Here is a 26,368-nt window from a genome sequence, read left to right as displayed (position 1 = left end):
GTTGAAACTAGAACTCTGGCTGGTTTTCCCTCCAGCAAAGCCCCTTGCTAGACATGAAGGTAGATCGTTAAAGCCTTGAAGTACCAGCCTCTAAAATGAATACAAGTCAGGTCGGTAAAAACACTTCTCACCACTTTCTTGTCCATAGTGGGTTCCTACCTTATTTCTTCTTTCTTTCATGACATTGGCTGGGAGTCTGAGATCTGTGTTCAGCGGTTCCAGCCACCTGTCATTCTCTCTGCTCCTCAAATCCACCAATCGTGTTCCTGCCTGGAGGTCTCTCTGTATTTACTCTTTCCTCTGCCGGGAACTCTCTTCCCTCCCATCTCGAGACGGCTTCTCTTCAGCTTCCGGGCAGCATCACCTGCTCGCTCAGACACCTGCTTCCACCCTGGGCGCTCTAGAGCATCACTGCCACCTGCCTGTCCCTGCGCCTTCCCCTCCCCTTTGGCCTCCTTTAAGAGCTCCCCTTGGGGCTTTGTTCGCAGTTCTCACAGTCAACTGAGCCTGGCTGGAGGCGGGAAACTTTGCTTGACGCCCTGCCCACTCCGGGCTTCAGTGTTCCTTCACGCCCGTGAAGCGCCTTATCAGCAGAGACCAACCACAGGTCGGGGGTTTACTTTCTAGGTCACAACTGGCCAGGGGCTGCGCGTCCCCTCCACCTGGTCTCCTGGACTTGCGAGCTGAGAGCCTCCTTCTCCGCGGAGCCGGCCCGGCCCCGACTGCGCCTGCGCGTGCTCGCCCCGCCCCACCCGCCCCGAGGGGCGGAGCCTGGACGCGCCTGCGCAGCCGCCCGGCTTCCGGGTGGCAGAAGCGCCAAGAGGCTGCCGACCGGTGCGGCACTCTGGCGGCGGCGAGTGGGCGTGTTTGCCGGGCGCTCCGGCCCTAGCGCCCGGATCCCGGGGTCTTTGGGAGCGGGTCACCGGGAGAGCCTGGGATCGCCGTCTCCACCACCCGGCATGTCGGCCGAGGCCTCTGGCCCGGCCGCAGCCGAGGCCCCATCCCTGGAAGCCCCTAAACCCTCGAGTGTGGACCCCGGCCTCGCCGCCTACGGTCTGAAGCCCCTAACGCCGAACAGCAAGTATGTGAAACTGAACGTGGGCGGCTCTCTGCACTACACCACGTTGCGCACCCTCACGGGACAGGACACCATGCTCAAGGCCATGTTCAGCGGCCGCGTGGAGGTGCTCACAGATGCCGGAGGTATGCGCGCCGCCGCACGCGTGCCGCCCTCCGTTCCCCACGTCCCCAGCTCCCTTTCCCCCAGGCTCTCAGAGCCACGGCGCCTTATGACCCTTCTCTGGTCTTACTGCGGGCCAGACAGTTGATTCCCATCTCCCTCATTCGGTCTTACTTCTTTTCACTCAAAATCTCCCTCCTCCCCCAGTTCTTTACCCCCTACAGGAACCAACATTTATGGAGCCCCTACTCTGCTGGGTGCGGTGGTAAAAGATTCATCATGTCACTTAAGAATTCTCATTACCAATTACCCCATTCTTCGCCCCTCGGCTCAAAAGACATGGGAACCTGCCCTACTTGTCCCCAGGACCTCTTTAGACCACCTTCATCAGTTTCTTTCAGCTGCCTTCTCTGCCTCAGAACAACTGACAGCCAAACTGGAGAGCTGGGAGATCTTGTCAGTCTCTGTGTTCCCCTAACACAGGTCACTACGCTATAAGAGTCACCTGTAAATGCAGATAGTAAAAGGCTAAAGCTGCTTTGAGTTTGCCAGGGACCCCTGGCAAGAGAGGAGGGTGGACAGTTCTCCTTACCAGGTGAATCTTACCTTCTTGGAGTGTTGCATTCAAATTTGGGATACATATGCCCTAGTGGGACCTTAAAGTTTGCTTTGAGGGGCGGGATTCAGAATGGGTTAACCCGGATTGTGAAAGCAGGAAAATTTGGGAGTTGGAGTTCGGTCTTCAAATATATAAGGTGAGGAATTTCACTTAGCAAGTGTTTGTAAAGTACCATTTAGTACTGGAGACTGCTTTTGGGGGAGTGGGAATGACCAGTGAGCAAGTAAACAATAAAATATATGTCTGTAATTGCAGATAGTAAGTTCTGTAAATAACTTAAAGTCTAAAACAGTGGTGAACGGAAGAAGAGGGTAGAGGCAGACATTTTAATTAAATAGGATGAAAAGAATTAACACTAGGAGTTAGAGGTTTATCTATAGGTAATTCTGTAAGAACTTTCTCATGGTGAGAGCCACCTTCTCCTGTGTGTGTGTGTGTAGGTGTGTGGGTGTGGGTGTGTTACTGGGGATCAAATCCAGGAGCATTCTACCTCCAAGTTATACCCCCAACCCCCTTTTTTTTTGTTGTTAGTAAACAAGGTCTCACTAAGTTGTTGGAAGTATTGCTGCATTGCTGAGAATTAATTTTCTGAGGCAGAGTATGTGTAAAAGCCGATGGGAAGGCCGGGCATGGTGGCGCACGCTTGTAATCCCTGCACTTGGGAGGCAGAGACAGGAGGATCGCACAGGTTCGAAGCCAGCCACGCGCTCTGGCTTAGGAGACCCTGTTTCCAAATAAAAACGTAAAAATAGGTCTGGGAGTGTAGCCTGGAGGTAGAAGGGCTTCCAGGAACCCCAGTACCACCAAAAAAAAAAAAAAAAAAAAGCCGATGGGAAGAGCCTGGCACATGTCTGTAATCCCAGTACTTGGGAGGCTGAGGCAGAAGAATTGCAGATCCAAGGAGTAAAAAAATAAAATATGGCTAGGGGTGTAGCTCAGAGGTAGAATGTCCCTGTGTTCAATCCCCATTGCCACCTGTCTCCACAAAACCCTATGGGAGAACTCACTGGATGTTTGAAAGGAATTTCTTAGATATGGCAGAGGTTTGTGACAGATCAGTATTTAGACTTTCTTGTGGCTTTGGAATCTTTTTTTTTTTTCCCCATAAATATTTAGTAGCTCCAGGGCCCTAGCAAAGCCATTCTTCCTTCTGCCTCTCCCCAGGTTGGGTGCTGATTGACCGGAGCGGCCGCCACTTTGGTACAATCCTCAACTACCTGCGAGATGGGTCCGTGCCACTGCCTGAGAGTACCAGAGAACTGGGGGAGCTACTGGGCGAAGCCCGCTACTACCTGGTACAGGGCCTGATTGAGGACTGTCAGCTGGCACTGCAGGTGAGGGTCCTCTCCCACCTCCCAATGCCCCTGTGCCTGGAAGAGCTGCCCAAGCTGCTAGCTATTAGGACAGAAAAAACGGAGCTATAGAGTATGGTCTGGAGAACCTGGCTCTGACTGGGTATAACCCCAGAGAATTTGGGAATACCATCCTCTGAATCTATGCTGCCTGAGGCAGAGCCCCCTTTTTTCAGGAGTATGACAGGTTTAATTAAAAACCTCTCTCTGCTTCTTGCTGTTCCTATCCACCCAGCCCATCTGTTTTACCACCACCTGAGTAATTATTCTAAAATACAACTCCAGTCTATTTATTCTCTTGCTCAGAAGTCCTAACTAGCTCCCTGTGCCACTTGGGAAAGATATTTAAATTGGAATCTAATAACCTGCATGATTCAGTCCTGTCCTGGGAGGCAGCATTCTCCCATGTCTCCCATCCCCTGGAGGCTTCTTTTTTTCCCTTTCTTCCTTTCTTTTTCCTTTTTAGTGAGATTCTTTTCTCAAATGAAATCTCATAGAGCCACTCTCTGTAAAATAGGGTTTGGTGGTTTCCGGAGCTGTAGCTGCTGAGCTCTACGTGTGTGGGTCCCTCAGGGTTCTGAGGAGCAGGGCTTGGAAAGCACAGTCAGGCCCCAGGGACTCCCAGTCACCTCTGCCACAGCTGAATGGGCAACCTTGAGTGCGTTAGTTCCTACCTTTGGCATTCTGTCCTTAAGTTCCAAAAGATAAAGAACCAAGAAAAATAAGTACAATGTAATGAGTTTTACTAAAGCTTTTTATTATAATCAATTTTAACAACAGAATGTTTTTTCTTTCATGATACAATAGTAATAGGAGATTATAAGAGTTTCTTTTTTAATGCCCTTGACAGATTAAAAAGAAGTGATTTTTGAACAATGTTATCTTAGGAAATATTTATTTATTTATTTGTGGGTACCGGGGATGGAACCCAAGGGACTTCTACTTCTGGGCTATACTCCCAGACCCATTTTATATTTTATTTGGAAACAGAGTCTCATTAAGTTACTGAGAGCCTCACTAAGTAGCTGAGGCCGGCTTTTTTTTGTGGCTTTTTTTTTTTTTTTTTTTTTTTTTTGCGGGTCTGGGGATGGATCCCAGAGGCATTTAATCTCTGAGCTACCCCCCCCCCTTGGGCAATTTTTTATTCTTTATTTTGAAACAGGGTCTCACTAAGTAACTGAGGCTGTCCGCAAACCGCGATCCTCTGGTCTCAGCCTCCCACATGCTGAGATTAGAAGCGTGTGCCACCACGCCCGGCTTTGAGGCTGGCTTTAAACCTGCATGATCCTCCTGTCTCAGCCTCCCAAGTACTGGATTACAGTCGTGTGCCGTAACGTCTGGCCTTTATTGGTTCTTGAAATCCAAAGGTATAGAGAATTCCTCTGGACGATATCAGTGCATAGAGAATTCCTTTGGACAATGTCCATGCTGTTTTGTGTGGTACTAGGGAATAAACCCAGGGACATTTTGCTTCTGACCTACACCCCAAGGCCTATTTCATTTTTTGTTCTTGAAACAGGGTCTCCTTAGATTACTGAGAGTCTTGCTATGTTGCTTAAGTTCTTGAACCCGTGATCTTCCTGTCTCAACCTCCCAAGTACTGGGATTAAAGGTGTGTGCCACCATGCCTGGCAGGAAAATACATTTTATACTCCTATGTGTATATCAGAAAGAAGAGTTTTATGAAAGGATACTTTTAGTGAAGTGTATTCTGATAGGTTTTCCTTCCTTCCTCTTTAATACTGTTTGAGACCCATTAAACTTATTTCATGACCCATTAATGAGTTACCACTTGCAGTTTGAACATTAAACTAGATCTTGGAAGTACATTCCTGCTCTATAATTTTAAATTGAGCGAATGGTATTGCACATCCACTGTGTGTTGGGAATGATTTTGCTATCTGGTATATGTACATCTTGTACCCTTGGTTGATATAAAAAGAAACATGAAGGAAGTTGGATAATGTATCCAAGGTCAAGGAGCCAGTAAGCAGCAGCAGCAGAGCCCAAATTCAACCCCAGATGCTTTTTTTTTTTTTTTTTTGGTGGTACTGGGGTTCCTGGAAGCCCTTCTATCTCCGGGCTACACTCCCAGACCTATTTTTACATTTTTATTTCGAAACAGGGTCTCCTAAGCCAGTGCGCGCGAACCTGCGCGATCCTCCTGTCTCTGCCTCCCAAGCGCGGGGATTACAAGCGTGCGCCACCACGCCCGGCAACCCCAGGTGCTTTCTTCCCTGCTCTGGCTTCCTCCTTTCCAGGTCTCCTTCCCCACAGTTCAGCAGACACCTCAGGTTATGACATACAGTCATTATTGATCTGTGCAGATCTTTTCTCTCTATTTTTTTCCTTTCATTCCCAATCTCCTGCCCACTTCCCTTTTCCCGGGGCACTGGACCAATTCTAATGTTTTGATACATATGCTTGGATTATATTCGTACTCTTGAAAAAAAGCATTGTATATATGTGCATTTTAAATTTCCCTAAATGGCATTGAGCTATGGATCCTGTTCTATTTCATAGTTTTTCATTCAACACTTGTTTTTTTTCTTCTTCAAAATCTTTCATGCTGTTGCATGTCCAATAACTGCACAGGGATCTATGGTGTTCGCTCATCATATGTTATTTATACATTCCCGAGATTGGAGACTGAGATTGCCTCCCGTTTCCTGTTCCCACAACAGTGCCACAGTGAGCATCCTACACATGTCTCCTTATGGGCCTGTGCCAGGGTTTCTTGTGATCGTAGATAGAATTGCTGGGCTATGGGACACGTGCAAATCAAATTTCAGTAAATATCAGGTTGCTCTCCCAAATATAGTACTTCTACTCAGAGCAACAGTGCTTAAGAAATCCTGTTTCTGGGTATTTTCAGTAGCACGTGGCATCCTCCATCTCTCTAATTTTGCCAGTTGGAGGGCTGGAGTGATCTCATTTTAGTTTGCATGCCTCTGATTACTAACGGGACTGAGCATCTTCACATCAGTAGCTTTTTTGGTGTCCCCTTCTGTAAATTGCTTATTCATATTTATTTAACCAGATTCTTTACTGAGTTTCCTGTCTTTTCATGTTGTTTGTCAGGAGATCCTCGTTATTTTAGTTTAGTTCCTAGGAATAATTAAACCCTATTACATAAGGGCATGTTTTATATATCTCTGCGGCATGTGTCGCCCATAATAAATTAACTTTCTCCTAAGCATCTAGAATGATACTATTTACCTGCTATGCTATGAAGAGTTTAGAAAAATACTCAAATTATTTGCTGGGTTTTGAAATTCTGGTGAGGAACCCCAGTTGAGAAAGTTTGTTCTAGGTAATAATTTGTAGTCAGTTTTAGATATTATTAGCGTTTTCTCTTAGGATGTCACCTTCTGTGGCATCTGGTATTGAATAGAAATCCTTGGAATTTTTAAATTGCAAATAACCGCTTAATTATTTTTAAAGCAGTATTTATCAATTATAAAATTTTAGTAAGCACAGATAACCAAAAAATTAAAGCACCAAATTTTGTTTCCAGTTTTTTGTGAGTGTGTTGTGTGTATGTGTCTGCCAGGATATAATCATGTTGTATATACAGTTTTGTAAGCGGCTCGTTGTCATTAATAATTGCCATCTTTCTATATCAATAAAGTTTTATCTAACATCCAGGGCATACTCCAGTTTCTCCAGTTGTTCCAGAAATGTGTTTATAGCTGGTTTGTCTACAGCAGGATCTAGTCTGGATCCTTGTACTGCATCCGTAAATCTCTGTCTCTCCAAAACAGTCCCTTTTCACCGGGCGTGGTGGCGCACGCTTGTAATCCCCGCGCTTGGGAGGCTGAGACAGGAGGATCACACAGGTTCGAAGCCAGCCTCAGCTACTTAGTGAGCCTCTCAGCAACTTAGTGAGACCCTGTTTCCAAATAAAATATAAAAAAGGTCTGGGAGTATAGCCCGGAGGTAGAAAGCCTCTGGGTTCCTCCCCCAGTACCACTAAAAAACAAAACAAAACAAAAAACAGTCCCTTTTTCTTCTGAATCTGACTTGTTAAGGAGACTGCCAGTTGTCCTGCACAAAGTTCTGCTTACCAAATTTGCCTGATTGTTTACGCCTATTATTTGGTTTGTTACCCTGCTCTATCCTGCATTTCCTGAAAATTAGACCAAACTTAAACATTTTGATTAGAATACATTTCAGGTAATATTATATATTTTATATTGGGTTATATCAAAAGACCCATAAAATTGCTAATATGACCCTTCATTAGTTATGTACTGGATCCGGTGATTGTGGTTTGATCCCTCCATTGCAGTCATATTTCCTTGTTGCTAACTATAAAACCATCGGAATGATATTACATGAACACTACACAAGTGGCACTTACCGACTAATACACCAAGGGATAATCCTTGCTTACATCAGTCATTTAATTTCATTTGGGTTGCAGAATAATTATACTTCTACCATTTCTTCAATGTCATTCCATGGGATTACTTTTTTGTGTGTGTATGTGTGATATTTACTGGAGGTGGAACCCAAGGGCTTTTCTACCTTCGTGCTATACTCCCAGACCTATTTTATACTTTATTTGGAAACAGGGTCTCACTAAGTTGCTGAGAGCCTCACTAAGTAGCTGAGGCTGACTTCGAACCTGTGCGATCCTCCTGTCTCAGCCTCCCAAGCACTGGGATTACAAGCATGTGCCACCATGCCCGGCTATATTCTTTTGGGGTCTTAAGTTTGTTTTTGAGCCAGGCATAGTGGTGCATGCTTATGATCCCGGTAGTTGGAAGCTGAGACAGGAGGATCACAGGTTCACAGCCAGCCTCAGCTACTTATTGAGACCCTGTTTCAATTCCACATTTTTTGTGTGTGTGTGTGGTACTGGGGGTCCTGGAAGCCCTTCTACCTCCGGGCTACACTCCTAGACCTATTTTATTTTTGGAAACAGGGTCTCTTAAGCCAGCACTGCTGGCTTTGAACCTGTGCGATCCTCCTGTCTCCACCTCCCAAGCGTGGGGATTACAAACATGCGCCACCATGCCCGGCTCAATTCCACATTTTTAATTAGCTTATGTAGTTTTAATAAGTTTATATATGGACTCTTTTTTTGCAGGTCTGGGGTTGGAACCCAGAGGCATTCTACCTCCGAGCTACACCCCCTGCCCTATTTTTTATTCTTTATTTTGAAACGGGGTCTCACTAAGTTGCAGAGGGCCTCATTAAGTAGCTGAGGCTGTCCTCGAACCACGATCCTCCAGTCTCGGTCTCCTGAATGCTGGGATTACAAGCGTGTGTTACCATACCTGGCTATATATGGACTTTTTATTCTCAGCGCAACTTACGTTTTTTGTTTTTGTTTTTTTGTTTGGTTTTTTTTTTTTTTTTGATACTACAAATTGGACCCAAGGACATCCTATATCCAAGCTCTACCCTCAGCCTGATTTTCTTTCTTTCTTTCTTTCCTTCTTTCTTTCATCCTTCCTTCCTTCTTTTTTTTTTTTTTTTTTTTGTGTGTGTGTGTGTGTGTGTGGTACTAGGGATGGAACCCAGGGACATTCTACCTCTGAGCTACACCCCCAGCCCTATTTTTTTATTTTTTTATTCTTTATTTGGAAACAGGGTCTCCCTAAGTTGTGGAAGGCTTTATTAAGTAGCTGAGGCTGGCTTCAAACCTGTGATCCTCTTGTCTCAGTCTCCCAAATGCTGGAATTATAAGCAGGTGCCACCATGCCCAGCTTAGAACTCACTTTTTAAAATGAGTTATGAAGGGATTTGACTTTTTTGGCTTCCATAGAGTGAGCTGATTTTCTCAGTATCATCTACTAAGCAATCTCTGGTAGCCAGCATCCAAGATGGCCACCGGTGATTCTGGTGTCCTGATATTTATTCAGGCTCCTGCTTAGTCTCCTCCCATACTGAATAGTAAGGCTCATGTATGTCACCAGTAAGATATTGCAGAAAGGATGGTGTGTGACTTTAGAAGTTAATCACAAAAGGTGTTACTGCTTCTGCCTCTCTTGGATCACTCTGGGAATCCAGCCATCATGTGAGGACACTCAAGCAGCCCTCAGGAGAAGTCTGCCTGGGGAGGAACTGAAGCCTCCTACCATCAGCCAGCACAAACTCCAGCTGTATGGTGACTCATCTCAGAAGCAGCTCCTCTAGGCCCAGCCAAGCCTTCAGATGACACGCCCTGCTCAACATCCAGACTGTGACTTCATGAGCGACCCTAGGCCAAGACCACCTGGCCAGGCCAGTCTTCAAATCCTGACCCATAGAAAGTGTATAGGATAACAAATGTTTGTTGTTGTTTTAAGCTGCTAAGATTGGAGTAATTTGTTACCCAGCAAGAGATAATAGGTTTTGGTTTCTGGAGTAGGGTGTCTACTAATAACAAAACTTCAAATGTGGAAGTTGAGTCCCAGGTCAGAACTGAGATGTAGGCTGAAGCTGGAAGGACTGAGAAGAGTGTTAGTAAAAGCCTAAGAGCTTTGAAGAGTCTGTTAATAGAAGTCTAATGATCTTTGAGGAGGCTGCAGTGAGGGCTTAAAGAATAGTTATGAAAATGGTATTGGCAGCTAATGGATAGAGGATCCCAGCTATATACTGGCAGAAGATTTAGCAACATTGTCTCCAATAGTTGTATAGAAAGTAGAATAAACATAATGAACTGGGTTATATAGTTAAGGAGATCCTGGGATAGAATATTGAAGGTGCCACCACACCTGTCATTTATTTTTTATTTTGAAACAAGGTCCAACTAAAAGTTTTTCAGGGTCTCACTAAGTTGCTGAGGCTGGCTTCAAACCCACAATCCTACTGTCTCAGCCTCCTGAGACAGTAAAGGGATCACAGGCATGTGCCACCAAGCCTGGCTGGTCAGATAGCACAAGAAGGAGCCGGGTGTGATCTCAGGAATCTTAGTGCAAATCCCAAGTGGGGAAGGACTTATCCTGCGGAGATTTCTGGGTATGGTGTTTTTCTTATGAAGTGAACCTCAAGACTTTCAAGACCCACAGTAACTATCAAAGAGAATTACACTGGCAGAAACACTACCAGCTTGGAATGAAAGAGACAAAGCAAAAAGAGAAGAGGCCTTTGGCCTCCCAATTTCTGCGGACAGGAAGAAGAACGAGGAAACTATGGAGCTACAAGCATCTTTCTTGGAAAAGGAAGGGTGACTCAAGGCACAGGAGTCACAAAGAATCATTTTTGAACAGCAGTAGGCACCAACGAGTTTCCAACAGTTAGAGCGCCTCTGGGACCAGTGGTTCCTCCTGCTTCCCCCCATCTTGGATAAGAGTGTCCCGAGTGAGGATCCCGTGCCTGTGGTGTTCTTGCATATTGAGCTGGTGGAGACTTCTGTGTTGTCGACTTGTCTCCAGCTGGAGAGGAAACGTCCTTTAGGAGCCATAGTTCGGGAACTACACCCAGGTAGCTTCATCCCCACCTGGGCCTTGCTTAGGGGCTGCATTCTGTACTCTGAGCGGAGGCCGTAATAAGATGTGACTTTGGGGAGTGCTGGAAAGTGCTGGTTATTTTTTGCGTGTGAGTCAGTGAAGGCCAGAGGGTAGCTTGTGGAGCTAGCCTCCAGGGCAACTCCAGAGATTCCTGTCCCCAGCTAGCCATTCCCTGTGTCATCTTCCACACTAAATAGGACTGAAGCTATGGCATAAAGACAACGAGGCTTCCACCTTGCTTTCTTGGACTATTTGCTCTGGAAGAGCCAGCTGCCATGTTATAAGGATTCTCAAGCCGAGAATGGTGGTGCATGCTTGTAATCCAAGCATTCGGGAGGCTGAGACTGGAGGATTGCGGTTCGCAGATAACCCCAGCTACTTAGTGAGGCCCTTCACAACTTAGTGAGACCCTGTTTCAAAAATAAAAGACTAAAAAATAGTGCTGGGGGTGTAGCTTAGAGGTAGAATGCCCCTGGGTTCCATTCCCAGTACCGCCAAAAAAAAAAGATCCTCAAGCAACCCTATAGAGAGGTCCCAATGGCAGGCATTAGATGCTTCCCACTGTGTGAATAAGCTTTCTTAGAAATGGGTCCTCCAGCCGGGCGTGGTGCCGCACACTTGTAATCCCCGCGCTTGGGAGGCAGAGACAGGAGGATCGCGCAGGTTCGCGCGCACTGGCTTAGGAGACCCTGTTTCCAAATAAAAATGTAAAAATAGGTCTGGAAGTGTAGCCCGGAGGTAGAAGGGCTTCCAGGAACCCCAGTACCACCAAAAAGAAAAGAAAAGAAATGGGTCCTCCAGAGACAGTCATGGCTTCCAGTGTCTGCTGCTCCTGTTCATCAGAACTTTATGAGACAACCCATGCCAGAACCACTTGGCTAAGGCTAAGCCATTCCTGGCCCATAGGAACTGGAATGATAAATATGTTTTGTTAATTTAAGCTGCTAAATTCGGAAGCAGTTTGTTGTATAGCAATGGATAACTAATGCACGCTCCATACTCACCACCCCCCCCAGTAGTGTTTGGTGTCTCTTTTCAAATGTCAGTCCTCATATACACACACCAGTTTATTTTGAGCTGTCTATTGTGTTCCATTGGGTTTTTTTGTTTTTTGTTTTGCACCAGGACTATATATACTGTTTTCATTATGAAAATGATGTTTTTGTTATAATGGCTTTGTAGTGTATCTTAATTGTGTGTGTGTTACTGGGGGTGGAACCCAGGGGCTTTCTACCTCTGGGCTACACTCCCAGACCTATTTTATACTTTATTTGGAAACAGGGTCTCACTAAGTTGCTGAGAGCCTCACTAAGTAGCTGAGGCTGGCTTCGAACCTGTGCAGTCCTCCTGTCTCAGCCTCCCAAGCATGGGGATTACAAGTGTGCGCCACCACATCCGACTAGTATCTTAATATTTGAAAGTGTCTCCACTTTACTCTTTTTTTGTTTTGTTTTGTTTTTGTGGTACTAAGGATTGAACCCAGGGATATTCTCCTTTTGAGCTGTATTCCCTATTTTATTTTATTTCTTATTTTGAAACAAGGTCTGAGCTGGGGAGAGCTTCACTAAGTTGCTGAGGCTGGCCATGAACCTATGATCCTCCTGCCTCAGCCTCCCAAGGAGCTGGGACTGCAGCATGTGTCATCACACCAACCTTCCATATTAACTTTAGAAAAAGCCTTTCAAGTTCCCTCCCAAAGACCTGGAATTTGTATTAGAATTGCATGTTTAGTTTTAGTTTTCAAGGTTGGAAGAGGAGAAAGGGGTTTTGGCATGAAGATTCTAGATGACAGAAGAGAAGCCTGTGTATCCGTTTCTGATTCTCCAGCCTCAGCCCATCCAACCAGTTCATTTATTCAGCAAAAATTTATTGAGCATAACCTATAAAGTAGACACTTATTCCCCAGATAGGAAGATCACACCATAAGCAAATATACAAGAGAGAGAGAGAAGCCGGGCATGGTGGCGCACGCTTGTAATCCCAGCATTTGGGAGGCTGAGACCAGAGGATCGCGGTTCACAGACAGCTTCAGCTATTTAGTGAGGCCCTCTGCAACTCAGTGAGACCTTGTTTCAAAATAAAAAATAGGGCAGGATGTGTAGCTTAGAGGTCGAATGCCCCTGGGTTTCATCCTCAGACCCGCAAAAAAAAAAAAAAAGAGAGAAACCATAGAGAACCAGTTTCCGTGGAAATGAACTGATAATGTTAAAGGGAGGGGTGGAGGTGGCTGGTGTACAACAGCCCGGGCACTGAGAGAGCAGCGCTAGCACCGAGGGGGCCTCTGAGCCGAGATCTGAGTGGGATGAAGGAGGCAGTCACGCAGGCAGCTGAGGGAAGAGCATCCCAGCAGGGGCACTGCCCAGGTCCAGCGTGGCACAAGCTGTTGTGCACAGGAATGAGGCAGGCCAGCCCAGCCAGGAAGTGGAGAGAGGGAGAGCTGAAATCAAGAGAGGTCCGCAGAGGTCGAGGTCCTGCAGAGCCTCGTGGACACTGAGTAGATTTTCCTGCCAAGGTCCACAAGCACCTTTTGAAGACCTTTAAATGGGGATTGAGTGGCCTCTGGTTGTGCTGTTAACCACCTTCCGCTTCTTTCCCAGCAAAAAAGGGAGAACCTGTCCCCGCTGTGCCTCATCCCCACGGTGACATCTCCCCGGGAGGAGCAGCAGCTCCTGGCCAGCACCTCCAAGGTGAGGCCCCAGAGCCCTGCGGGATGGGGCTGAGGGCCTCTCCCTGCAGCCTGACTCCCGTCCTCCCCCTCTCCCCCAACAGCCCGTGGTGAAGCTCCTGCATAACCGCAGTAACAACAAGTACTCCTACACCAGGTGACTGTCGCAGTGGGGTGGGGCGCGCGTGCGCACTGGGTGAAATCCTGGGGTTGAGCACAGCCCTGCCCTGCCCACGGGGAGGGACTACAGGAATGCCTGCCTGAACGCAGAGTCCAGCTTTGCCACTCGCCTGCTAGGTACTTGAGCACGTCATTTCTCCTCTGAGCTTCAGTTTCATCATCAGTATGCAGGGTTTTAGGTGAGGACCAAATGATAGTGGTCATCATAGAATAAATGCTTCTTTTCAAACAGGATTCCTCTGAGTACTCTGTTAGCTTGTACACTGCTCCCAGTGACCTGGGGTAGGTGTTGTGATTTCAATTGACAGATGAGGAATTGAGAAATCAAGGGGTGAAGCCACTTGCTCAGCATCAGTTAAGCAGGCGCAGAGCTAGAGCTGGGTGTGGGGGCACACACACACACACACACACGCCTGTAATCCCAGTACTTGGGAGGCTGAGACAAGAGAATCGTGGTTTCAAGGCTAGCCTCAGCAATTTAGAGATGGCCTGTTTCAAAATTTAAAAAATAAGGGTTGGGGGTGTAGTTCAGAGATAGAATGCCCCTGAATTCAGTTCCCAGTACCAAAAAAAAAAAAAAGTGGCAGAGCTGGGATGCCAGGTGAGGCAGCCCGCCTGGAGGGCCTGCACGAGAAGCTGAGCCACCGTGCTGGGCTGGGAGTTGCTCACCACTTCCTTCCCCAGCCTGCTTAGCTGGAAGCTCTCTGAAGGGCTGGGCCAGAGCGCTGGGAGTGTGGGCCCGTCCTGGGGGGCAGGAGGGGAAAGGCAGCCTGCTGAGGCCTGCTGGCCCCTGGTCCTCAGCACTTCAGATGACAACCTACTCAAGAACATCGAGCTGTTCGACAAACTGGCCCTGCGCTTCCACGGGCGGCTGCTCTTCCTCAAGGATGTCCTGGGGGATGAGATCTGCTGCTGGTCTTTCTACGGACAAGGCCGCAAAATTGCTGAGGTGTGCTGCACCTCCATTGTCTATGCCACGGAGAAGAAACAGACCAAGGTCAGAGGGGTTCAGAGCCTGGTCAGGGAGGGGTCTGTGGGAGGGCCGAATCAGAACCCTGGACAGAGATAGCTTCAGCAGTCAAGCCTGGGACCGTCCCTCATGGGAGTTAAGCCAGAGTTCTAGGGTCTTGGCTCTGTAATTTGGGCAGTGACTCTCCTTGAGTGGTCTCCATTTCTCTACCTGTAAAATGAAGATACTGACTTAGAGCAGGATCCTGTTTTGGGTGCTGGAGATTGAACCTGGGGCCTCTCATAGAGCAGGGTTCTTAACCTAGACCCATTGGTTGGGTTTCAAGACTATCTGCAATCCGCTGAAATACTATTCAGGTTGGCCTGAGTTTGTCTTTAGAATCTCAGAAGGATCAGCTGGGCGTGGTGGCACATGCCTGTAATGCCAGTACTTGGGAAGCTGAGACAGGAGGATGGCAGATTTGAGGCCAACCTCAGTAACTTAGCAAGGTATTCAGAAATTTAGCGAGGCCGTTTCCAAATAGGAAATTAAGTAGGGCTAGGGGTATAGCTCAGAGATAGAACACTTCTGGGTTTAATCCCCAGTACCTCAAAAAGTAATAATAGTAATAAAATGAAATAGAGTACAGCTTATTAAGAACACAGCTTGCAGCCAGGCGTGGTGGCGCACGCTTGTAATCCCCGCGCTTGGGAGGCAGAGACAGGAGGATCACACAGGTTCGAAGCTACCCGTGCGTGCTGGCTTAGGAGACCCTGTTTCCAAATAAAAAATGTAAAAATAGGTCTGGGAGTATAGCCCAGAGGTAGAAGGGCTTCCAGGAACCCTAGTACCACCAAAAAAAAAAAAAAAAAAAAAAACACAGCTTGCTCGTCATATCCTTCCAAAGCCCACAGGTGGAATGTCCTGCCACTTCATTGACCTCATTCCTTTCTTCTCTTTCATCATCACTGCCTCGATGGCCCTGGCCTCCTTGCTGATCCTTCAGTCATATACCGGGACACTCCTAACCCAGAGCTTTTCTGGGGTGGTGCTAGGGATTGAATCTAGGGGCATTCTACCTCCAACCTTTACCCCCCTAGCTCTATTTTATTTTTTACTTGGAAACGGCCTTGCTAAGTTGCTGAGAGCCTCACTAAATTGCTGAGGCTGGCTTCCAACCTGTGATCCTCCTGTCTCAGCCTCCGGAACCCTAGGATTGCAAGCTTGTGCCACCAAGCTCTGCTCTGACCCAGAGCTTTCATACCTCCTGTTGTTACTCCCCGGTCTGCTCTCTCTAGCTGTGCCCATCTCCCTTCTCCCTGCTTGAGTCAAGTCTCACCGCCCCCCCTTCCCCCTCAGGCCTTCCTGAACTCCCTGTTGAGCGATGTAACACTCCCGGCAGTGGCCATTATCATCCCCTCTGATTTTCCTCTCTGCATGTTACCCATCACCATCTGACTTAGTTTATGTTTTAGGTATATGTCCGAGTTCTTCCCCTAGAATGTAAGCTTGCTTACTTGTCTGTTTTGTTTACTGCTGTATCCCCAGTGCCTAGAACATGGACGTAGTGCAGTCACTTAGTAAGTACCTGTCATTCTGCCTGCCCGACTCCAGAGCTGGGCCTTGAAGTAGGAATTTGCCGAGTAAAGAAGTTGCAGAGCGCAGTCCGGGCCTGAGGAATTGCCTGCAGAGGCTGGGGGCAGGCCGGTGCAGGAGCCGCCAGGGGGGGCTGTGGGCCTGCACCAGAGGGCAGGAGCGGAGGCTGCCGGCCTTTTGCAGGTGGAATTCCCAGAGGCCCGGATCTTCGAGGAGACCCTGAACATCCTGATCTATGAGACTCCTCGGGGTCCAGACCCAGCCCTCCTGGAGGCCACAGGAGGTGCCGCCGGAGGCGGAGGGGCAGGCCGAGGGGAAGATGAAGAAAACCGAGAGCATCGCGTCCGCAGGATCCACGTCCGCCGCCATATCACCCACGATGAGCGTCCTCACGGGCAACAGATTGTCTTCAAGGACTGACATTTGACCCGTCTTCCTGCCTCTGGGACCCAGTCTATCTATTTTCTTGCCCCCCTTCCTAGACCTTTGCCCCGGCTCTGCTGGCCAAGTCGTGGGTCTTCCTTCTGTCCTTCCGTTGCATGGTACGGTGCGCTCTGGCCCTTTTCATTCACTTCTGCTCACTGCTAACAACACTGTACGTTCCGGCCCCTCCCCTCAGGCAGAGCCCTTCAGAAGGCAGCACTCACTTCTCCCCAACCTTGTCCTTCAGTCTTTTCCTTCACCAGCGGGTTTAGGATGATTTAGAATCCCTTCTCTTTTGGACACTGTACACGCCTAAGTGTTGAGCCAGTCCTTGGTAACATCTGCCACATTCTGAGCCACCTCCCACCTCCGTGCGGGTAGTTTGCCTCCCCCTGCCCCCAACATTCTCCCTACTTCCTCAACTTTGTACTAGGCTGGCCTGGACCTGCCCAGCTCAGCTGTCTCCTTGATCTGTTTCGTATTATTTATTTTAATTTTCTATTAAATTATTGGAATAAAGTCCAGTTGAAGATCTGCTGCTGGTTCACAGAAAGAGGGTTGGGGAGATGGCTTGTGTTACAGAGGTACCTGGCTCGCTGTATGGCAGAAGCCAGGAAGGAAGCAGTCGGGAGTGAGGACAGGATTCAGATTTATATTTCAGTGCTTACTGGCCACTTCCCACCCTCAGTCCCCTCCCACCCCCTGCAGTGGAGGAGGTCCTGGCTGCCACTCGAGCCATTCCTGAGTGCAGCATCTCTCCAGCCAGGTGCTTACAGGGAACACCTTCCTTCAAGGGTCTGGTGCAAAGACAAAGTCGAGAGCCTGGCGCTCAGCCCCAGCCACGTTGGGGTGCCAAAGGTCCACAATGAAGACCACTCGAGGCCCATCTTCTGGGGTTCCTAGAGGCATGGGAATGGAAACAGGAGAGCAGCTGACATTAAGTAGTTCCCTGCCAACTGGGCATGGGGGCGCACACTTGTAATCCCAGCATTTGGGAGGCCGAGACAGGAGGATAGTGCAGGTTCGAAGCCAGCCTTAGCTACTTAGTGAGGCCCTTAGCAACTCAGTGAGAACCTGTTTCAAAAATAAGGAATAAAAAAAATAGGGCTGGGGTGTCGTTCGGAGATAGAATGTCCCTGGGTTCCATCCCCTGTACTGCCAAAAAACAAAAGTATTCCTCTGCCAAAGTACTTGCCAGATACTCATGAAACAAACAGTAAATAAGTGCCAGGCCCTGTTCTAGCCCTTTATATTTATCATCAGAACAAATTATAAGCCAGAGCCGGGCGTGGTGGCGCACGCTTGTAATCCCAGCGTTTGGGAGGCTGAGACAGGAAGATTATGGTTTGCAGAGAGCCTCAACTACTTAGGCCCTTTGCAACTCAGTGAGACCCTGTTTCAAAATAAAGAATAAAAAATAGGGCTGGGGGTGTAGCTTGGAGGTAGAATGCCCCTGGGTTCCATCCCCAGTACCACACACACACAAAAAAAAAAATTAAGAGTGGGACATAGTGGTAGCACACCTGTAAAACTCAGTATTTGGGAGACTGAGACAGGAGGATCACAAATTCAAGACTAACTCCAGCAACTTAGGCTCAGCAGTTAAGCACAATCCTGGTTAAAAACAAAAGGCTGGGGGTGTAGTTTACAGGTAGGATTCTTCTGGGTTCAGTCCCCAGTACCACACAGAGAAGTTAAGGTAGCTCCACATTTAATACAAAGTAACTGGGGCATGAAAAGGTTAAGTAATTTACCCAAGGTTCCACAGATCCTAAATACAGAGACAGGACAGGGGCCCTGGTCCTTGAGGCCCAGAGTTCTGTGCTGTTAACCATTTGCACCTAAATGAGTTGTGGAGGGCTACACTAAATAGCTGAGGCTGTCCATGAACCCCAGTCCTCCTGTCTCAGCCTCCCAAGTATTGGGATTACAAGCAAGCACCGCCACACCTGGCTCCTACATGAGCTTATTAACCGTACAGTTCCCTAAGGATGGTGGTTGCCTCACAGATGACTGGGAAAATTATGTGACCTACTCTAGGTCATGTGGCTGGAAGGTGGTGGTGCTGGGGCAGGAAGGCAGTGGGGCCTGACTGCAGCCCACAATTCTTCACTTGTTGGTCCTCACCCCCACTCCCAGCAGACAGGAGCCCCCATTACCATTATGAGCCACTGTGTGCAGGAAGGAGTCGTCCACCAGGAGACAGTGCCCCTCAGCCCAGCACTGGGGCTCACCCCCAACGACCAGCTCACAGCCAGGGGGGATCTTCAGTCCTGTGGGAAGAAAGACATTCAACACTGCTTCTGTCCAAGGCGCCCTCCCCATCGACTCAGCAGATCTAAGGTTCTTGTTATGGTTTAATGTCCTCTGAAAAAGCTCTTGTACCACAGTGCAACAATGTTCAAAGCTGAAATAATTGAATCACAAGGGTTTTAATCCAATCAGTGGGTAGAACCGTTGATGGATTAATGAATTTATTGGGTGGTGGCTTTGGCTGGCCGGATGTGACTGGAGGAGGTAAATCTCTGGGAGTGTGGCCTTGGGGATCACATATGGCTCTTGCCTCCCCACACCCCGCCTCTTCCCAGTGCCATACCCTGAGCTTCACTGAACTGTATGCCCCCAAGTAAATCTTTTTCTAGGTTGTGACTGTCAGGTATTTTGGGTCACAGCAGTGAGAATATGGAGTGGAACAGTGCTTAAAGGCCAGACTGTGGCGGCCCCTCCTTGCTCTTTGGAAGGTGACTACAATATAATCTCCGCAGCACTGGATGAAAGAAGTGCTAGGAATTGCTGGGTGTGGTAGCGCGTGCCTGTAATTCCAGTACTTGGGAGGCTGAGATGGGAGGATCCCAGGTTCAAAGTCAGCCTCAGCAATTTAGTAAGGCTACCAGTAACTTAGCAAGACCCAGTTTCCAAATTAAAAAAAATAGGGCTGGGGGTATGGCCTAGAGGTAGAAGGCCCCTGGGTTTCACCTCCAGTACCACAAAGAGAAAGAAAGGGAAAAGAAGGAAGGAAGGAAGGAAGGGAGGGAGGGAAGAAGGAAGGAAGGAAGGAAGGAAGGAAGGAAGGAAGGAAGGAAGGAAGGAAAAGAAAGAAAAAAAGAAGGAAGAAAAAGGAAAGAAAGAAAGAAGCGCTAGGAGATCACTCAAGTGATGCTGTAGGAAGCACAATCTATCATTTTTAGAGAAAAGGGAAGACTTCCTGGAGCTTCCTGACAAGTCAACACAAAGAACTATTTGTGTGTGTGTGTGTGTGTGTGTGTGTGTGTGTGTGTGTGTGTGTCTGGGGGTGGAACCCAGGAGCATTCGACCTCTGAGCTACACCCCCTGCCCTATTTTTTATTCTTTATTTTGAAACAGGGTCTCACTGAGTTGCAGAGGGCCTCACTAAGTAGCTGAGGATGTCCGTGAACCGCGATCCTCTGGTCTCAGCCTCCCAAATGCTGGGAGTACAAGTGTGCGCCACCACGCCCGGCAAAGAACTACTATAAGTCAGGCATTGTGACACATACCTGTAGTTGGGAGGCTGAGACAAGAGGACCTCAGGTTTGAGGTCAGCATCAACTTACCAAGACCCTCAGCAACTTAGACCCTGTTTCTTTGTGTGTGTGTGTGTGTGTGTGTGTGTGTGTGTGTGTGTGTGTATGTGTATTACTGTGGATTGAACCCAGAGGCATTTTACAACTCTAAGCTATATTTCCAGTCCTTTTTATATTTTTTGTTTTGACAGGATCTCACTAGGCTGCTGAAGCTGGCCTTGAACCTGCGAGCCTCCTCTCTCAGCCTCCCAAATATTGGGATTACAGGCATGTGCCACAACGCCAGGGGAAGGACTCTGTTTAAAATTAAAAAATAAAAAGTGCTGGGGATGTAGCTTGGAGGTAGACTGCCCCTGGGTTCACCTCACCCCCCTCTAAAAAGAAACTACTATATGCTGAGTACTGTCTCTCCATGAGGTAGTACTAGTGGAATCCATCTTGGCCCAAGGACCACAGGGTTGACTGGTAAGAAAACTGAGCAGCCTACTTCAACCATAGGAAACAGCATTCGGGAGGCTGAGACCAGAGGATCACGGTTCGCGGCCAGCCTCAGCTACTTAGCGAGGCCCTTTGGAACTCAGTGAGACCCTGTTTCAAAATAAAGAATAAAAAATAGGGCTAGGGGTGTAGCTTGGAGGTACAATGTCCCTGGGTTCTATCCCCAGTGCCGCCAAAAAAAAAAAAAAAAAAGAAAGAAAGAAAGAAAGAAAGAAAGAAAGAAAGAAAGAAAGAAAAAAAACCCAGAAGGCCGAGTAGGAGTTTTCCTTGTGGTGATAAGGCAGAGAGCATTGTAGACTGAAAGCCCAGCGAGCACATGGCATCTGCCCGGATGAGCCAGAGGCCTTCATGGTTTACAGTGTGGCAGGAGGAAAGCAGGGGACGGACCTGAACTTAATCCTGAGGCCATTGTGCTGGGAATGCAGCCATATCCAGCTGGCATCACAGATGATTTTGGGTAAACAAGGTCATGGCATGGAGTAACACTCAGAAAGTTAATTTCTTTACCATTTTATTTCAAAATCTCTCTCTCTCTCTCTCTCTCTCTCTCTCTCTCTCTCTCTCTCTCTCTCCAAGGTTTCATTAGGTTACTAAGTCTTGCTAAGTACTGAAACTGGTCTGAAACCTGTGATCCTCTTGTTTTAACCTTCCAAGTACTGGGATGACAAGCCTGCACCTGTAATCCAACTATTTCTCTCTTTTATTTTTATTTTTCTTTTTTCTGTGATGCTGGGGATGAAATCCAGGGGCCTTCTACCTCCAGGCTACACTCCCAGACCTATTTTATACTTTATTTGGAAACAGGGTCTCACTAAGCTACTGAGAGCCTCACTAAGGAGCTGAGGCTGGCTTCGAACCTGTGCAATCCTCCTGTCTCAGCCTCCCAAGGGCTGGAATTATAAGCATACACACCCAGCTTAATCCAGCTATTTCAGTCTGTAAGACATAAAAAGAAAGCTAGATCCAGGAGCAGTAATGCACACACATCTTTAATCTTAGTACTTGAGAGGCTGAGAAAGGAGGATCACAGGTTTGAGGACAGCCTCAGAAAGTAGTGAGGCTCTCAGCAACCTATCAAGACTCTGTTTCCAAACAAACAACAAAAAGTCAGGCTAGGGTATAATTTAGAGGTAGAATGCTCCTGGGTTCAATCCCCAGTATAAAAAAAAAAAAAAAAAAAAGAACCCAAATGCGATGGTGTATGTCTACAATCCACAGTACTTGGGAGCCTGAGATAGGGGATGGCAGGTTTGAGGTCAGCCTCAGAAATTTAGTGAGGCCCTCTACAATTTAGCAAGACTGATTGTTGTTTTGTGGTACTGGGGATTGAACCCAGGGGACTTCTACCTCCAGGCTATACCTCAGCCCTGTTTTATTTTTTATTTGGAAACAAGAGTCTCATTAAATTTCTGAGGGTCTTGCTAAATTGCTGAGGCTGGACTGCAATCTTCCTACTTTAGCCTCCCAAGTACTTAGCCTCCCAAGTACACCACGCCTGGCTCAAGATCCTGTTTCAAAATAAAAAATACAATAGGACTGGTTCAGAGGTAAATGCCCCTGGGTTCAGTCCTCAGTAACATGTGTGTTCAAATGCATGTGTGCATATATACATATGCATGCACACACACGCATGCACACATGCACACACACCCTAAAAGGAAAATTCTCAGTTTGGTGCTACTAGAACTTTAACACCCCACTAACATTGCTACTTTCCAATGAAGAAAATATAGGCTTCAGGCCTGGGGCAACTAGTTATTTATCTAGAATGCTTAAGGCAGCGGAGCGTGGTGGCGCAGGCTGGTAATCCCCGCACTTGGGAGGCTGAGACAGGAGGATTGCACAGGTTCAAAGCCAGCCTCAGCTACTTAATGAGGCTCTCAGCAACTTAGTGAGACCCTGTTTCCAAATAAAATATAAAATAGATCTGGGATTATATCCCAGAGATAGAAAGCCTCTGGGTTCCACTCCTGTACCACCAAATAAAGTAGGTCTGGGAGTATAGCCTGGAGGTAGAAAAGCCCCTGGGTTCCACCCCCAGTACCACCAAAAAATAAAAATATATAAATAAATAGAATGCTTAAGGCTGGTGCTCGCATGCCTTCTCTCTCTCTCTCTCTCTCTCTCTCTCTCTCTCTCTCTCTCTCTCTCCTCTCTCTCCTCTCTCTCTCTCTTTCTTTTCTCTTGTGGTACTGAGATTAAACCCAGGGGTTCTCTGCCACTAAACTACACCCCCAGCCTCATTTATTTATTTATTTATTTATTTATTTATATAGGATCTTACTACGTTGTTGTTGATTATGGACTCAAAGTTGCGATTCTCAGTCTCCCCAAAACTGGGATTATATCTGTGTACCAAAGCACTCTTTTAGGTTTAAATTTTACTTTGTAAAAACTTTCTGTTTAGGGCAACTAATACTGATGATCATTTATGGTTTTATAAAGTTTCCTTTTGTGTGTGTGTGTGTGTGTGTGTGTGTGGTACTGGGGATCGGACCCAGGGGCATTCTACCTCTGAGCTGCACTTCCAGCCTCTGTGTGTGTGTGTGTGTGTGTGTGTGTGTGTGTGTGTGGCTCTGGGGTTCCTGGAAACCCTTCTACCTCCAGGCTACACTTCCAGACATCTATTTTTTATATTTTTATTTGGAGACAGCGTCTCTTAAGCCAGGGAGGCTGGCTTCGAACCTGCGTGATCCTCCTGTCTCCGACTACCAAGCGCAGGGATTATAAGCGTGCGCCACCACGCCCGGCACCTCCAGCCCTTTTTATGTTTTGTTTTGAAACGGGGTCTCACTAGGTTGATGAAAGGATCACTACAATGTAGTGATCCTGAGATCCTCCTGTCTCAGCATCCCAAGTACTGGGATTACAGATGTGTGCCACCACGTCCAGCTAAAGATCCCTTTTCAATAAATAACTAGAGCCTAAGTTGGGGGAGAGTCAATGAAGAAACAGTGCTGGTGCTGTGACCACAGCACTGTATGGAGACGGTTTACAGGTAAGTGAAGCTCAGAAAACGCTGCTGTGGGCAACAGGGAGCCGTGGAAGATCTGTAAGAGGAGGGCTATGATGAGAAACAGCATAGAAAGGCTCAGAGAAAGAGAAGAAGAGGCTCTGGAGGGGGAGGTTGTGGAGGCGAGACAGTTGTCTGTCAGACGGATCTACTTACCCAAATGGCATCTGACCCGAGCATTGGTGGGCCCACAGCGGCCCTCGAGCCGGGCCCCGGGCAGAAGCACAGAAAAGCCAGCGTTGCCGAAGGTGTTGGCGCTCATAAAGCTCCGCAGCCCCCTCAGTGCCCGATAGGCTCCTGGGCACCGACGGCAGTTGCTGGGTTGGCACCGGCCTGCTTGGTACAGCAGGAGCTGGTAGCACCCAGGGGCTAGGGGTGGGGACCAGCCCCGAGGCAGAGGGGTAGTCCCTGAGAAGTCCCAACTCACAGCCCCAAAGTCTCGCAAAATGGCAGGGAAGCTGCTTTCTAGGAGCTCCACATCATGCCGCTGGGCATCCCTTGGCACAAAGGGAGTTGAAGGCAAGTCTGGTAGGAAGAGCAGGCCTGGGCGCTGAATGCCCAGGATGCCTGGCCCTCCTCCTGGGCCTGGGCCACCCTGAGCTGCCCTCCTCACCCTACCCATCCCAGCCCAGGAATAGCGCCTGGCATAGGCCCGAAGTCGACGGCTCACCAGGCCTTCCGTCCTGGGGCCTTCCCCAACCTCCCCAGAGCTCCTTGGACCCAGCCTGCCAACCTCAGGGCATCCCCCAGGCCCACCGCCGACACCGCCAGTCCGGCTGCCAGCCCCCAGGGCCTGCATGTCTTGGGAACCCAGACGGTAGCAGTACCAGAGGAACAGGGAGGTGAGGGCTCCAAAGAGCAAGGTAAGGGCTGAGGAGGCCAGGGGCAGTGGCCATGGAAGCATGAGGGGCAGGGAGGCCCTGGCCAAGAGGCCTGGGGCATCTTCCAGGCCCCAGCTCCCCTGGCCCCCCAGCTCCCCACCTGGGCCCTCTATGGCTGCTTCCTGGTTCCCCCCTACTCCGTTTCCCTTCCACATCCCGGCTCCTGATGTCTCTCCTGAGGCCTCCTCTCCACTTTGTAGCTCTCTCCCCCTTCCTCCAGGTACCTGGCACCTTCCTTTCCTCTTTCTTCCCCTCTAGCTCGCTCTCTCCTCTCCTTCTACCTCCTCTTTCTCCATTCAGTCTTCTCCCCTCCCGCTGCACTCTTCTCCCCTCTCTCTTCCTCTGTCACCCCTGCCTCTCTCCCTTCTTTTCAGGCAGTCTCCTCTCCCTCTGCCTCCACCCTCAGCCTCCCACTCTCCTTTCTCTTCCTTCGACCCCCCGCCCCGCTCCTCCCTTGCTCAGTCCCCCTTTTCCTTCAAGCTTCCCCAGCGAGCAGTTCCTACCCGCCTGGACCCGCAGCCCCTGGACCCCGCAGCCAGTCTTCCTCCGTGGCGGATTCTCTCTCCTTCCTCCCTCCTGTCCTCCTTGCCCTCGCTTCTCACTGGACCCGACCCGCGGTCCTGCCTCTCTCTGATTCCCTCTCCTCCTCGCTCCTTCCTCGGCTCCCACTCACCCTGACGTCACTCCTTCCCGCAGCCCTCCGCTTAGCTACCCCGTCCCCTCCCAGGGGCAGTCGCAGCTCAGCCCTGGGGGGACGGGGTGGGGAGCTCATCTCTGGATTTGCCTCCCTTCCCCCCCATCCCCAATCGGGCGCCACGTGGGATACAGGGGGGCACTGTGCCAACCTCCAGTCACCCCGCAATGCGAAAAGAAGGGGCGGGGCCTGGCGGGGCGGGGCGAGAGCGCGGACTGACAGGCCGGCGGGGGCTCCGGGACTGCGGATGGGGACGCCAGGCCAGTCGGGGGAGTAGTCGGCCTGTGCCTTCCCCTTCCCCTTGGCTTCACGACGGCCGTGGCGCCGGCGTCGTAGTCAGCGAGAGCGACTTGGGCCGCGGCAGCCTGCGCAGGCGGGGCCGGGGAGCTGTCCGCGCGCTGGTGGTGCTGAAAAGGGCGTCTCGAGGCGTCGGGAGGGAGACGGGAGGGAAAATCAGAGTTGGAGCTGCCTGGCAGCTGGCTGGGGTTATGGTGGATGTAAGGGGGGTGGGGGTCTCTGGTCCCCGGACTCTGGCCTGTCACCCCTTAGACTTTTCACAAATGTGGAAACACTCCATTCTCGGGGGGAAGGGAAAGCCAATTCCACCTGAGCTGCTGTAAAAGGCAAAAGGCAGTCCCATGGGGGTGGGGGTCCGGATGTGGACGGAGGGCATTTTCGGGGACCAAACAGGCATGAGCCAATCTGTGCCGCCCCTTGGAGCCCTGGGAAGAGGAAATTCATATTCCAGATGTGCTGGAATGGCGGGGGGAGGGGTTCTAATTACTGCTGGGACCAGAGAGTTTCCTTCGCCTCCCCTAGGGGCCGCGGGAGTGAGGATTACGGTCTTGGCTCAGGATCCCTCCTTCCTCCATCTGCACTTCCTCCCCCTCCCTCCTCCGCAAATAAATCCCAGGCCCCTCCCTTCTCCCGTCCCCAGGATCTGACGTGGGCTCGACACCTTTCTCAGCTTCTCCCTCCCGCAGCTCCTGTGCCCGAGCCTCGGTTCTCCGGGTTCCGCAACCCGTTCCCCTCCCCGACAAGCCCCGCTAGAGCCCAGTAGGACCCTCCCGATCCTCGACCCCACCCCAGGCCCCCGGAAGCCGTCTTCACCCTCCCCCTTTCCCGTTTGGGATCCAGCCAGCCTGGTGGACCCAGGCGCCTGAACGAGAGGGTAACCTTCGGCCCTCTCGGCCCCACCCCCTGCAGCCGGAGCCGCGCCCCCTCTACCACGATCCGGGAGCGGAGGACCGAGATTGAGCAAAAAGGGGGTGGACTCCAGGCAACCCTTAGCCAATTCTGCCCCTCCATCCCAAGGGGCAGAGAAATCGTCTTCC

General features: G+C 49.3%; 2 protein-coding genes across 2 annotated transcripts; one reads left to right on the top strand and one right to left on the bottom strand.

The window, feature by feature from the left end:
* Positions 1-959: 959 nt before the first annotated feature.
* Positions 960-16,403, top strand: KCTD13 (potassium channel tetramerization domain containing 13; the record flags this gene model as incomplete). Its single annotated transcript, XM_080703252.1, has 6 exons — positions 960-1,203; positions 2,964-3,133; positions 13,191-13,280; positions 13,363-13,415; positions 14,240-14,435; positions 16,167-16,403. The coding sequence occupies 6 exons, from the start codon at positions 960-962 to the stop codon at positions 16,401-16,403; spliced, it is 990 nt and encodes a 329-aa protein (XP_080559378.1).
* A 792-nt stretch (positions 16,404-17,195) lies between these two features.
* Positions 17,196-24,495, bottom strand: ASPHD1 (aspartate beta-hydroxylase domain containing 1; the record flags this gene model as incomplete). Its single annotated transcript, XM_080702263.1, has 3 exons — positions 17,196-17,305; positions 18,566-18,679; positions 23,616-24,495. 3 exons carry the CDS (start codon positions 24,493-24,495, stop codon positions 17,196-17,198), a joined length of 1,104 nt encoding a protein of 367 aa, XP_080558389.1.
* Between the last annotated feature and the right edge of the window lie 1,873 nt (positions 24,496-26,368).

Source organism: Muscardinus avellanarius (genome assembly GCF_963383645.1).
Source record: "Muscardinus avellanarius genome assembly, chromosome: 10".
Taxonomy (NCBI): domain Eukaryota; kingdom Metazoa; phylum Chordata; class Mammalia; order Rodentia; family Gliridae; genus Muscardinus; species Muscardinus avellanarius.
The sequence above is the reverse complement of the archived record's forward strand: the minus strand, read 5'-3'. Positions and strand labels throughout refer to the sequence as shown.